At 39.5% G+C, this 13,990-nt stretch overlaps 2 protein-coding genes and 1 non-coding gene across 3 annotated transcripts; all 3 read left to right on the top strand.

The window, feature by feature from the left end:
* Positions 1-2,864: 2,864 nt before the first annotated feature.
* On the top strand, positions 2,865-5,924 carry LOC135678708 (ankyrin repeat-containing protein At2g01680-like). Its single transcript, XM_065191807.1, has 3 exons — positions 2,865-4,207; positions 4,335-4,867; positions 4,974-5,924. The coding sequence occupies exons 1-3, from the start codon at positions 3,634-3,636 to the stop codon at positions 5,715-5,717; spliced, it is 1,851 nt and encodes a 616-aa protein (XP_065047879.1). The 5' UTR covers positions 2,865-3,633; the 3' UTR covers positions 5,718-5,924.
* Positions 5,925-9,712: 3,788 nt separating this feature from the next.
* TRNAR-ACG (transfer RNA arginine (anticodon ACG)) lies at positions 9,713-9,785 on the top strand. Its single transcript has one exon. It is a non-coding gene; the product is annotated as a tRNA-Arg (tRNA).
* A 1,837-nt stretch (positions 9,786-11,622) lies between these two features.
* On the top strand, positions 11,623-13,990 carry LOC135678707 (ankyrin repeat-containing protein At2g01680-like). The gene is made up of 3 exons (XM_065191806.1): positions 11,623-12,365; positions 12,511-13,043; positions 13,150-13,990. The coding sequence occupies exons 1-3, from the start codon at positions 11,792-11,794 to the stop codon at positions 13,903-13,905; spliced, it is 1,863 nt and encodes a 620-aa protein (XP_065047878.1). The 5' UTR covers positions 11,623-11,791; the 3' UTR covers positions 13,906-13,990.

The raw sequence follows: 13,990 nt of genomic DNA, 5'->3' as shown, positions 1-13,990 counted from the left end.
TAATTGCTTTTTTTTTTTTCCTATATACATATATATATATATATATATATATATATATATATATATATATATATATATATATATATATATATATATATTGTGGCCAACAAACGCCATTCGCAGTCGTCGTAGATGTGATCTTGTCGATGATGCAGCACCACCAACAGATCGCAATGCACAATCATACATCTCCATCATGCGGTCGTTGCCCAACCCCTTATCCATGTCAATCGCGAGCCACAAACCCGTTATGCGATCGCTTACCTCACTGTGCTTGGTGCTCTTCAACGCGTACAACATCCTAGTGATATCCACTAGACCACTTGCACAAGACTCGCTATCGTAAGCCACACAACCTTTACTGTGGTGCTACCCTATCGCCTGCATAGTTATGTATCAACCCTATTGCCTGCATAGTTGCTGCCTATGGTAGGGCCAACGACCACAGTTGGATCGCTGCCCTTCATTGTGTCATCGTTGACAACGAATTGTTGACGGTAACCCACGGATCAAACATGAGCAACATGATGTACCTAGCTCTACCTATGTTAAGCCAAATAATATTGCATCACTCATAAGCAGATATTTTAAGTATCGTACAAACAAAATCAAATAATATTTTTTTACAAGCGAAAAGTATTAACAAACAGATATAAATACAAAATAGATCTAATGTACTTTTATGATATAAAGTATTTGATTTTAAAAAAATATGCTCTGATACTAATTATAAATATAAAAAATATAATTATGCTACTATTATATGAAAATTATTATATCAAGAACTAAAATCAAATAATAATATATCAACATTAGAATTATATACCTTTTGATGTCATTTAGGAAACTTTAATTTGATATGAGAATGTGCTTCGTAATCCAATCAACAAGTAGCAACAGCACGTATCTACAAGATGAATGAGACTCTTCTACTCTCTTTACTCTCTTTCTATTCTTTACAAGACTACCATAATCAATAGAATATGGACTAAGAGAAATTGATAATGGATATCGTATTGTATCATTTGTAGTTCCTAGAATATCATGTCTATTCATAGATGAGAGTAGAGGATCTATAATAAGTAATTAGAAGAGTTTCTCTTATCAAGATCATCTCCTGAATAATTATATCATAATTATACTTTCTTTTTATTGATTGATAATTATAATTAAAATTTAATTAAATTTAAAAAGGTTCTTCTCGAAAATATTGACAATTCTAAAAATAATTGTAAAATAAGTAGTGGTCATGAATCCAGAGAAAGAAAGAGAATCTTTGACCGTCAAAACTTGAATTTGTTTATACAAAAAACATTGTAAATTTGGAAGTTAGTTGGAAAATGAGGTAAAACGTCACTTAATTTATATACGCATATATAACAAACTGTATGGGTGTGTAGATGTGGATGTGTCTGCATGCATGTGTTATACCATATCTAATAATTATTTTCCAAGCCTCGGACAATGTATTCATGAATCTTCATCTTCACTGGTTAATCTTTTGGAATTTATAGAAAGTTATTTCAAGAATTGGTAAAAGATTATTCCAGTGACTTGCTAGGTCATCAACTCAGTCGATCAACTTGGCTATGCCAAGATGCGTGCTGTGATGCTTGTTTCATGAGCTGCGTGCTGGGAGCCGTTTATTTATGGGTTTGTGGGTTCAAGAAGCAAATTAGCTTGTGCAATTAAAATTTCATTACTAAATAGCTGATGCAGACCAAAATTAGGAGGAGGATTAAGTGATGAATGCTTACAAAGCATCAATTATCCATAGAATCCATACCTATTCATATTGCACTCTGCATAGGGAAAGAAATAGATCTGGCTAAAAAATTGTTGACTTTCATTTTATTAGACACGAAACTATGATTAATTTGCATTTTATTTTCACATGGGGCTTTTTAATCGAATTAACGGGGGATCATAAAGCAAAAGTATAAATATTATTAGAAAATAGCAGAATTAATTAGAATACATTTAAGAGAGTGAGTAGAAATATGAGATGTTAACGAAATAAATAGGTTGATCGGAAATCCCCCTTTAGAGAAGAAAGTAAAGGAATTTACTAACAAAGATTGTTGAGATAGTGGGTAATGGAAAAAAAGAATTAGGACACATTTTGGATGTGATAGTTTATGTGTTTAACAGGATATCTCATCCGTTTAGAGTCTATATAATTGATTTTAAGATGATAAGATCTAAAACAACTAAATAAAATTCTAGCTTAACTATTCTTCACTTATCGATGATCATTAACTTATGGACATGATTAAGGTCCAAATCTTATAACTACAATATCAACATTAGACACCATAAAATAAACAAATTATGATGTTTGTAAAATTATAAATTTTAAACATTCTAATATATTGCTCAAGCTCATTGTTCATCGGCACAATGTAAATTAAGGAGATTGATCTTAAGTTGATGCCAATAGGTCATCTGGTGGAGTGGAGATGTTTAGAATGCCGTGTAGTCGCCGAGATAGTTATCACCACCAACCACTTGTTGGAAGAGTCGTGAAGAACAAGCTAAAGCGACAGGGCAAAATAATCGATTGCAAAAGCAGATTCAAGCAGTAAAAGAACATGATGCTTCCGTCTTCAGCCTCAAAGAGCTAAAGCAATAACAAAGAAAGTTCTTCGATTGACCTTTCAGGCACTTTCTTCATGATCATAAAAGTCCTTGAAAGGTCAATCACGCTTGTCAACAACAAAGGAAATTGTATTGTTGTTTCGAAGCCATGAAAATAATTCTTTCGAGGACACAAGCAAATAGGTCCCGCATTTGTCTTCTTATGATCATGAAGTCCGGTTCCACCGTACGCGACGGGGCAAAAATAATTGATTGCAAAGGAAGATTCAAGCGGCAAAAGAACATGAACCTTCCGTCGTCAACCTCTAGAGAGCTAAAGCAATTGCAAAGAAAGTTCTTCCGTTGACATAAATATACCTTATCCTCTCACACTCATTAAAACGTAGAAAACACTCCGCACATGAATCTGTCACATATGACATCGCACCGACTACAATTATGTTGCATGTCACCAAAAAAAAAAAAAAAAACAACAACAACAACAATGACAATAGTGTAAAGAAAAGGAGAAAAAATAATCCCTCAATTTTAGCTCGAGTATATACTAAGGCAAAATAAAATTTATAATGACCACATAAATCACTCCCTGGAACAACAACTTGGCATTATTGGCCCTTAGAATATAAATCATGTTCGTTAAAGTTATAATCCCACAAACATCTTTTCCCAACTCAAATTCATGCGCAATCTACAAAGGAAATTGCGAAGAAGGTTCTTCCACAGACTGATACAAAAATACGTTTTTAAGGACAATCTCTCAACCCACACGGTTGTCTTACTTACCATCAGATGAATGCATTTCCAGTTGTTTCGCAGTAGGCTTTTTCTGCTATGATTTCATTCTTTTTTTCTCTTTCTTGTTTTTTGGCCTTTCGTCCGAACATAGTAAGATTTGCCTGAATCTATGAGACAGAGGCAAGACTTTCCGTTTCGTTGGATAGCATAAATATTATGTATATGCTTACATCGTAGGACATCTAATCTTAGAGCTACTGTCGTCCGGTGCAGACGGTAGAGAGGAGGGATATATGAAAAATGGACCGCGAATTGTTCGAGGCAGCAACATCAGGAGATGTAAGGTTTGTACGAGAGGCAAGCGGAGCTCTTGACCGGGCGGTGACCGTCGACGGGAATTCAGTGCTCCACATCGCAGCAAAGCTCGGGCACATGGAGCTTGCCGAAGCTCTATGCCTCAAGCAGCCCTCCCTCATGAAGTCGTCCAACTCGAAAGGCGACACCCCGCTGCACTGTGCGGCAGCAGCTGGCCATGCAGCGATTGTGGACTTCTTCGTCGTCCACAGGGCTTTTTTGTTTGAGAATCCCGTCGTCTTTTCTGAAGTGTATGGAGTACCGTGGATGACGAATGATGCCGGAAACACTGCCCTCCATGAGGCAACACGGAATGGGCATCGGGCGGTCGTTGAGCTACTGATGTCGGTCGCTCCGGATTTGGCAGACGTGGAGAACGCCACCGGGGTGTCCGCGCTCTACATGGCAGCCGAGAGGGGATCGGTGGAGATTGCGAAGGAATTGCTCAAGTCTCCGAGTGCCTCGGACGAAGGACCTCGCGGCCAGACAGCTCTGCATGCAGCCGTACTCAGGAGCTACGGTACGTACCATTACTCGATTACTAAAGCAACGCCACTCGCGTTATATCGTTCTAATTGAAAACAGCATTGCGACACAAGAAATAATTACTTCACTTTCCCGGTGGATTGTCATTTTCGTGGTGACAGATATAACAGAAATGATACTAGCCAAAAAGCCAAACTCCGTGAGACATCAAGATGCCACCAAGAGCACTCCTCTCCATTTTGCAGCAGCCAATGGTGATATTACGATGGTACAGCTGCTACTTCAATCTGACTCCAAAGCTGCTTATATCCGGGATGAAGATGGGCTTTCGACCATACATGTTGCAGCAAATGCAGGACACTTGAAAATAATTGAGCAAGTATTGGAGTACTGTCCTGACTCAATGGGACTGCAGAACAACACCGGCAGGAACTTCTTTCATGTGGCAGTGGAGAAAAAGAATTTAGAGGTGGTGAAGTATGTGCTGAGATCCCCATGGCTCACGGAACTTGTGAATGCACAAGACGATGAAGGAAACACGCCCTTGCATTTAGCGGTCATCTCCCGGAACAAAAAGATGGTCCAAGTCTTATTGTCCTGCGCAAGTGTAAACGCTAGTGTCATGAACAACTCGGGACGTACTCCCGTCGACCTCGCCTCCTCAAAAGTTAGAATTGGAATCGGCCTTCGAATGGTAAAGAATTGATCTCATCATCATTCTGGCTTGTGATGCAAAAAATGATGCCATTTTCCAGCTTGCTTTAACTGATTGTGCTGCTACTCCTACCCTGGTTTTGCAGTACAATATCATGATCGATTTGATATCACATGGATCTCGGTTCAGCCCACAACGTATCGATCACATAATATGTAATTTGGAGAGGAAACAAGATGAAGAAATCAATCGGTACAGGGCGTTGGCCAACAACCTTGCCATCATCGCGGTGCTCATCGCCACAGTTACATTTGCAGCCGCCTTTACCTTGCCGGGAGGATACAAGAACAATCCTGGACCCGATGCGGGAACGGCCAACCTCTCTGGCACAGCTGCTTTCAATGCATTTTTGATCTCGGATACCTTAGCGATGGCCAGCTCTATCAGCGTTGCGATCATACTCATTTACTCTGGTTCTTTGGATCATGATGTCCGCTTACGCTCTCTTATGACTGCCATGAAGCTGTTGTGGGTTGCAGCTGGTGGCATGAGTGTAGCATTTGCCACCGGTATATATGTTGCGGTTGCTCCTGCCTGCGAGTGGCTTGCGGTTCTCGTGGGCGTCGTAGCCTGCAGTCTCCCCTTTGTTGCCTTTGCTGTTACTTACTGGCCTTCTGCCGACTACTTAAGCAGGGTAACGGTTGGACTGATTCCCTTGTTAGATCAAATAGGAGACAGCCGTACTTGTTCGACTTTTCTCGGTCAACTTGGACGACGTCAGATGGGCAGTGGAAAGCGTTGGAACTTACCGATGAGTCATATGAAAGCCGCCAGATACAGGAGACCCGATGATATGAGCTTTGAAACACCTGCTTCTTCTCAGTACTGAAGGACTAGCTTTCAACGTAAAAAATATCCAAAATATGTACAGAAAAGAAAAATATAATGTTGTCTTCGTTCACTTTGGTATTTAATTATTTATCGCGCTGTCCGTTGTGCATATCATCAACTGTCGCATCCATTTTTGGAGGAGTTGTCTGCTCTATTTATATTTGGTGCAATAAAATTTGGAAGTTTCTATTTATCAAGAATTAAATGTCCAAGGAAAAAAATCGATTGTTGTTGAACTTACCAAGTTATACCCTTCTTTTTTTTATGCTTTTAAAACGGAAATGGTTAGAGACGTTGTTATATGTTTCATTTAGGTAAAGTAAATGGGTTTTCTCTGTATCTCAGGATATAGAGTTGGCTTATGCCTATAAGAACTTTAATATTCGTAATAGACTGATGGCCATGACCGCGATGTAAAAGTAATAAAAATGCATAGAAAATTAAAGTAGGTGAAACCATTTCGATTTCGCTTTGAAGATTCAACGACATATGAAGTTATCTCTGATGTCCTACAAAAACTATTCTTCAAATTTGATTTCATGAATTAGAATTTTCTTGGAGAAAGTTCGCCAATTAGCATAGAGAATGCTTGATGGCAGCGGTAGCTGTGATCATAAAACTAGGAAGCTATTTTCTTATAATTTCGAAGTCATGAAAAGCAAACAGGTCGCATGTTTTTCACCTTTGTCTTCTCGTCATCATGCACTCCCGTTTGACCGTATGCAACAGGGTAAAAGAATTTATTGTAAAGATATATTTTAGCACCGAAAAGAGCATGATGCTTTCATTATCAGTATAATATTGATTTAAATAATTAAAATTAGATGTAACAAAAGAAAAAGATCTAGATAAAATTTAAAACTTTATATTCTTCAATATAAATTTAAAACTCTTATGATAAAATATTCTGAATCTATCATTGATTTTTTTTATTGTGAGCTAAATAATATTTTATGGTGAAAATGTATAAGATCAAATAATAGTTTGAAAAAGTGTTATTGAGTTTATCATTAATTTTTTTCTCAAAAGTCAAACAATGAATATATCACTAATTTTTTTCTCAAATATCTCTTTTATTGTAAACTAAATGAGATCCTGTGATGAAGACCTAAAAGATCAAACAATAGTATAAAATGTTTAAAAAAGAAGCTAAAGATATAAATACATTATCTATTGATAAATTAATGGGTTTATTTTTAGTTTACGGACGAAAAGTGAATATATTATCACCCCGCCTGCGTTGTGCTCCTCGGCCCTCGGCCCTCGGCTTTACGCCTCCCGAGATCACACCTGCACGGTCACCCCGCCAGTGTTGTGCCCTCGGCTGTACGCCCCCCGAGTCCAATCCTGCTCGGCCTCCCGACTGAGTTACGCGCCTCGACCTTGTGCTGCTCGAGATGCGTTCATGCGACCGACCCGTTTACGGCGCGCCCCTCAGACCTGCATGAATAGCCCGTTTGAAGCAGGAAGCCATGTATCGGACTCCCCACATGCAAAACCGACGCATAGCTCCTTTCGGGTAGGGCATATGATAGGGGTAAAAAACTGATTTGATATAACACCCCGGATTTGACGTAATACACCCCCACGTCGGACACCCTGCGCGGCACACTGCCCCAGAGCGAGCATTAACAACGACACGACACGCACCCACACCCACCGTACCCAAACGACCTCCTGGGCTGACCCCTCATGGCCGACCGAGGCGGGGGAAGGCGCTGACTGACACCCCCCATACCCTACGGTAGCTCGGCCTTCCACGCAACGCCCACGACGACGACAGACGCCATCAGAGGTACTACCCTGCTCCGGCAGGATGGCACATCAGGTAACATCAAACCCACCTATAAATACCCCCTGGCTCCCAACGGGCAATGGGGGGGACAATCTCACTAAAAACTCCTCTCCGCCATCACTGACTTGATCGTCGGAGGGGTCGGGCCGAACTACCGACCCGACCTATGTGCAGGTACTCAACCGTTGCTGAATCCACTCGACGTCACGGAACTTTCCAGCAAGATCTCTTACATCAGCCACCTCAAGACCCCAATGGGAGCCACATCTGATCCTGGCCATTTGGGGCATTGAACCAGCCGCGTCAACCCCAAAGTCACGGCTAAAAAAATTACTTACCGTAACAACTGCCATTTGCGATAGTCGCAGAAAGCCATTATACATCTGCCTAGATTGCTCAATTAGAGCCTTGCACAATCATACATCTCCATCATGCGGTCGTTGCCCAACCCCTTATCCATGTCAATCGCGAGCCACAAACCCGTTATGCGGTCGCTTACCTCACTGTGCTTGGTGCTCTTCAATGCGTACAACATCCTAGTGATATCCACTAGACCACTTGCACAAGACTCACTTTCGTAAGCCACACAACCTTTACTGTGGTGCTACATGTAGCAACCCTGTCGCCTGCATAGTTGCTGTCTATGGTAGGGCCAACGACCACAGTTGGATCGCTGCCCTTCATTGTGTCATCGTTGACAACGAATTGTTGACGGTAACCCACAGATCAAACATGAGCAACATGATGTACCTAGCTCTACCTATGTTAAGCCAAATAATATTGTATCACTCATAAGCAGATATTTGAAGTATCGTACAAACAAAATCAAATAATATTTTTTTACAAGCGAAAAGTATTAACAAACAGATATAAATACAAAATAGATCTAATGTACTTTTATGATATAAAGTATTTGATTTTTAAAAAATATGCTCTGATACTAATTATAAATATAAAAAATATAATTATGCTACTATTATATGAAAAATATTATATCAAGAACTAAAATAAAATAATAATATATCAACATTAGAATTATATACCTTTTGATGTCATTTAGGAAGCTTTAATTTGATATGAGAATGTGCTTCGTAATCCAATCAGCAAGTAGCAACAGCACGTATCTACGAGATGAATGAGACTCTTCTACTCTCTTTCTGTTCTTTACAGGACTACCATAATCAATAGAATATGGACTAAGAGAAATTGATAATGGATATCCTATTGTATCATTTTGTAGTTCCTAGAATATCATATCTATTCATAAATGAGAATAGAGGATCTATAATAAGTAATTAGAAGAGTTTCTCTTATCAAGATCATCTCCTGGATAATTATATCATAATTATATTTTCTTTTTATTGATCGATAATTATAATCAAAATTTAATTAAATTTAAAAAGGTTCTTCTCGAAAATATCAACTTTGACAATTCTAAAAATAATTGTAAAATAAGTAGTGGTCATGAATCCAGAGAAAGAAAGAGAATCTTTGACCGCCAAAACTTGAATTTGTTTATACAAAAAGCATTGTAAATTTGGAAGTTAGTTGGAAAATGAGGTAAAACGTCACTTAATTTATATACGCATATATAACAAACTGTATGGGTGTGTAGATGTGGATGTGTCTGCATGCATGTGTTATACCATATATAATAATTATTTTCCAAGCCTCGGACAATGTATTCATGAATCTTCATCTTGACTGGTTAATCTTTTGGAATTTATAGAAAGTTATTTCAAGAATTGGTAAAAGATTATTCCAGTGACTTGCTAGGTCATCAACTCAGTCGATCAACTTGGCTATGCCAAGATGCGTGCTGTGATGCTTGTTTCATGAGCTGCGTGCTGGGAGCCTTTTATTTATGGGTTTGTGGGTTCAAGAAGCAAATTAGCTTGTGCAATTAAAATTTCATTACTAAGTAGCTGATGCAGACCAAAATTAGGAGGAGGATTAAGTGACGAATGCTTACAAAGCATCAATTATCCATAGAATCCATACCTATTCATATTGCACTTTGCATAGGGAAAGAAATAGATCTGGTTAAAAAATTGTTGACTTTCATTTTATTAGACATGAAACTATGATTAATTTGCATTTTATTTTCACATGGGGCTTTTTAATCGAATTAAAGGGGGGATCATAAAGTAAAATTATAAATATTATTAAGAAACTGCAGTTAATTAATATTTAAATAGGACTCCATGGCCCAATGGATAAGGCGCTGGTCTACGGAACCAGAGATTCTGGGTTCGATCCCCAGTGGAGTCGATCGTTCTCATAATTTTCGCGAATCTTTTTTTTTATAATCGTTTATTTGATTGACAAGGATTTAATTAGAATACATTTAAGAGAGTGAATAGAAATATGAGATGTTAACGAAATAAATAGGTTGAGCGGAAATCCCCCTTTAGAGAAGAAAGTAAAGGAATTTACTAACAAAGATTGTTGAGAGAGTGGGTAATGGAAAAAAGGAATTAGAACACGTTTTGGATGTCATAGTTTATGATTTTAAGATGATAAGATCTAAAACAACTAAATAAAATTCTAGCCTAACTATTCTTTACTTATCGATGATCATTAACTTATGGACATGATTAAGATCGAAATCTTATAACTACAATATCAACATTAGGCACCATAAAATAAACCAATTATGATGTTTGTAAAATTATAAATTTTAAACATTCTAATACATTGCTCAAGCGCTGGTCTACGGAACCAGAGATTCTGGGTTCGATCCCCAGTGGAGTCGATCGTTCTCATAATTTTCGCGACTCTTTTCTTTTATAATCGTTAGAATACATTTAAGAGAGTGAATAGAAATATGAGATGTTAACGAAATAAATAGGTCGATCGGAAATCCCCCTTTAGAGAAGAAAGTAAAGGAATTTACTAACAAAGATTGTTGAGATAGTGGGTAATGGAAAAAAGGAATTAGGACACATTTTGGATGTGATAGTTTATGTGTTTAACAGGATATCTCATCCGTTTAGAGTCTATAAAATTGATTTTAAGATGATAAGATCTAAAACAACTAAATAAAATTCTAGCCTAACTATTCTTTACTTATCGATGATCATTAACTTATGGACATGATTAAGATCGAAATCTTATAACTACAATATCAACATTAGGCACCATAAAATAAACCAATTATGATGTTTGTAAAATTATAAATTTTAAACATTCTAATACATTGCTCAAGCGCTGGTCTACGGAACCAGAGATTCTGGGTTCGATCCCCAGTGGAGTCGATCGTTCTCATAATTTTCGCGACTCTTTTCTTTTATAATCGTTAGAATACATTTAAGAGAGTGAATAGAAATATGAGATGTTAACGAAATAAATAGGTTGATCAGAAATCCCCCTTTAGAGAAGAAAGTAAAGGAATTTACTAACAAAGATTGTTGAGATAGTGGGTAATGGAAAAAAGGAATTAGGACACATTTTGGATGTGATAGTTTATGTGTTTAACAGGATATCTCATCCGTTTAGAGTCTATAAAATTGATTTTAAGATGATAAGATCTAAAACAACTAAATAAAATTCTAGCTTAACTATTCTTTACTTATCGATGATCATTAACTTATGGACATGATTAAGGTCGAAATCTTATAACTACAATATCAACATTAGGCACCATAAAATAAACCAATTATGATGTTTGTAAAATTATAAATTTTAAACATTCTAATACATTGCTCAAGCTCAGCTAATCTGATTGTTCATCGGCACAATGTAAATCAAGGAGACTGATCCTAAGTCGATGCCAATAGGTCAACTGGTGGAGATGTATAGAATGTCGTGTAGTAGCTGAGATAGTTATCACCACCAACCACGAAGAGTCGTCGAGAACAAGCTAAAGCGACAGGGCAAAATAATTGATTGCGAAAGAAGGTTCAAGCAGTCAAAGAACATGATGCTTCCGTCTTCGCCCTCAAAGAGCTAAAGCAATAACAAAGAAAGTTCTTCCATTGACATAAATGTCCCTGCACATGCGAAGAAAGTTCTTCCATTGACCTGACCATCTTTGCCCTGACACTTGTCAATAACAAAGGAAGTTTGTATTCTTGTTTCCAAGTCATGAAAATATTTCTTTCAAGGACACAAGCAAATAGTAGAGGCAAGACTTTGCCTGAATCTATGACACAGAGGCAAGACTTTCCGTTTCGTAGGATAGCATAAATATTATGTATATGCTTACATCGTAGGACATCTAATCTTAGAGCTACTGTCGTCCGGTGCCGACGGTAGAGAGGAGGGATATATGAAAAATGGACCGCAAATTGTTCGAGGCGGCAACATCAGGAAATGTAAGGTTTGTACAAGAGGCAAGCGAAGCTCTTGACCGGGAGGTGACCGTCGACGGGAATTCAGTGCTCCACATCGCAGCAAAGCTCGGGCACATGGAGCTTGCCAAAGCTCTATACCTCGCGCAGCCCTCCCTCATGAAGTCGTCCAACTCGAAAGGAGACACCCCGCTGCACTGTGCGGCAGCAGCTGGCCATGCAGCGATTGTGAAATTCTTCGTCGTCCACATGCCTTTTTCGATTGAGGATCCCGTCGTCTTTTCTAAAGTGTGTAGAGTACCGTGGATGAGGAATGATGCCGGAAACACTGCCCTCCATGAGGCAACACGGAATGGGCATCGGGCGGTCGTTGAGCTACTGTTGTCGGCCGCTCCCGATTTGGCAGACGTGGAGAACGACACCGGGGTGTCCGCGCTCTACATGGCAGCCGAGAGGGGATCGGTGGAGATTGCGAAGGAATTGCTCAAGTCTCCGACTGCCTCGGACGAAGGACCTCGCGGCCAGACAGCACTGCATGCAGCCGTACTCAGGAGCTACGGTACGTACCATTACTCGATTACTAAAGCAACGCCACTCGCGTTATATCGTTCTAATTGAAAACAGCATTGCGACACAAGAAAGTGCTCTGTTTCCGTTATTAATTACTTCACTTTCCCGGTGGATTGTCATTTTCGTGGTGACAGATATAACAAAAATGATACTAGCCAAAAAGCCAAACTCCGTGAGACATCAAGATGCCACCAAGAGCACTCCTCTCCATTTTGCAGCAGCCAATGGTGATATTACGATGGTACAGCTGCTACTTCAATCTGACTCCAAAGCTGCTTATATCCGGGATGAAGATGGGTATTCGACCATACATGTTGCGGCAAATGCAGGACACTTGAAAATAATTGAGCAAGTACTGGAGTACTGTCCTGACTCAATGGGACTGACGAACAACACCGGCAGGAACTTCTTTCATGTGGCAGTGGAGAAAAAGAATTTAGAGGTGGTGAAGTATGTGCTGAGATCCCCATGGCTCACGGAACTTGTGAACGCACAAGACGATGAAGGAAACACGCCCTTGCACTTAGCGGTCATCTCCCGGAACGAAAAGATGGTCCAAGTCTTGTTGTCCTGCGCTAGTGTAAACGCTAGTGTCATGAACAACTCGGGACGTACTCCCGTCGACCTCGCCTCCTCAAAAGTTAGAATTGAAATTGGCCTTCGAATGGTAAATAATTGATCTCATCATCATTCTGGCTTGTGATGCAAAAAATGATGCCATTTTCCTGCTTGCTTTAACTGATAGTGCTGCTACTCCTACCCTGGTTTTGCAGTACAATATCATGATCGATTTGATATCACATGGATCTCGGTTCAGCCCACAACGTATCGATCACATAAGAAGTAATTTGGAGAGGAAACAAGATGAAGAAATCAATCGGTACAGGGCGTTGGCCAACAACCTTGCCATCATCGCGGTGCTCATCGCCACAGTTACCTTTGCAGCCGCCTTTACCCTGCCGGGAGGATACAAGAACAATCCTGGACCCGATGCGGGAACGGCCATCCTATCTGGCACAGCTGCTTTCAAGGCATTTTTGATCTCGGATACCTTAGCGATGGCCAGCTCTATCAGCGTTGCGATCATACTCATTCACTCTGGTTCTTTGGATCATGATGTCCGCTTACGCTCTCTTATGACTGCCATGAGGCTGTTGTGGGTTGCAGCTGGTGGTATGAGTGTAGCATTTGCCACCGGTATCTATGTTGCGGTTGCTCCTGCCTGCGAGTGGCTTGCGATTCTCGTAGGCGTCGCAGCCTGCAGTCTCCCCTTTGTTGCCTTTGCTGTTACTTACTGGCCTTCTGCCGACTACTTAAGCAGGGTAACGGTTGGACTGATTCCCTTGTTAGATCAAATAGGAGACAGCCGCACTTGGTCGACTTTTCTCGGTCAACTTGGACGACTTCAGATGGGCAGTGGAAAGAGTTGGAACGACAATTCTGTGAACTTACCGGTGAGTCATATGAAAGCCGCCAGATACAAGAGACCCGATGTTATGAGCTTTGTAACACCTAGGACTTCCCGATGAAATCTATCTGCTCAGTTCAAAAAATATCCAATTTCACTATAAATAGACTTCATATGATACTAATTAAAATATATTTTTCTCTTTA

Source organism: Musa acuminata, chromosome BXJ1-7, assembly GCF_036884655.1.
Source record: "Musa acuminata AAA Group cultivar baxijiao chromosome BXJ1-7, Cavendish_Baxijiao_AAA, whole genome shotgun sequence".
In the NCBI taxonomy this organism is placed as follows: domain Eukaryota; kingdom Viridiplantae; phylum Streptophyta; class Magnoliopsida; order Zingiberales; family Musaceae; genus Musa; species Musa acuminata.
This window is presented reverse-complemented; position numbering and strand designations above follow the sequence as displayed.

What these genes read in the sequence shown, in the direction of transcription:
- LOC135678708 (XM_065191807.1), top strand. Translation starts at nt 3,634, where the DNA reads ATGGACCGCGAATTGTTCGAGGCAGCAACATCAGGAGATGTAAGGTTT. An exon ending in AGCCGTACTCAGGAGCTACG is followed by an intron (nt 4,208 to 4,334) that starts GTACGTACCATT and finishes TCGTGGTGACAG; the next exon opens with ATATAACAGAAATGATACTA. An exon ending in TTGGAATCGGCCTTCGAATG is followed by an intron (nt 4,868 to 4,973) that starts GTAAAGAATTGA and finishes CTGGTTTTGCAG; the next exon opens with TACAATATCATGATCGATTT.
- LOC135678707 (XM_065191806.1), top strand. Translation starts at nt 11,792, where the DNA reads ATGGACCGCAAATTGTTCGAGGCGGCAACATCAGGAAATGTAAGGTTT. An exon ending in AGCCGTACTCAGGAGCTACG is followed by an intron (nt 12,366 to 12,510) that starts GTACGTACCATT and finishes TCGTGGTGACAG; the next exon opens with ATATAACAAAAATGATACTA. An exon ending in TTGAAATTGGCCTTCGAATG is followed by an intron (nt 13,044 to 13,149) that starts GTAAATAATTGA and finishes CTGGTTTTGCAG; the next exon opens with TACAATATCATGATCGATTT.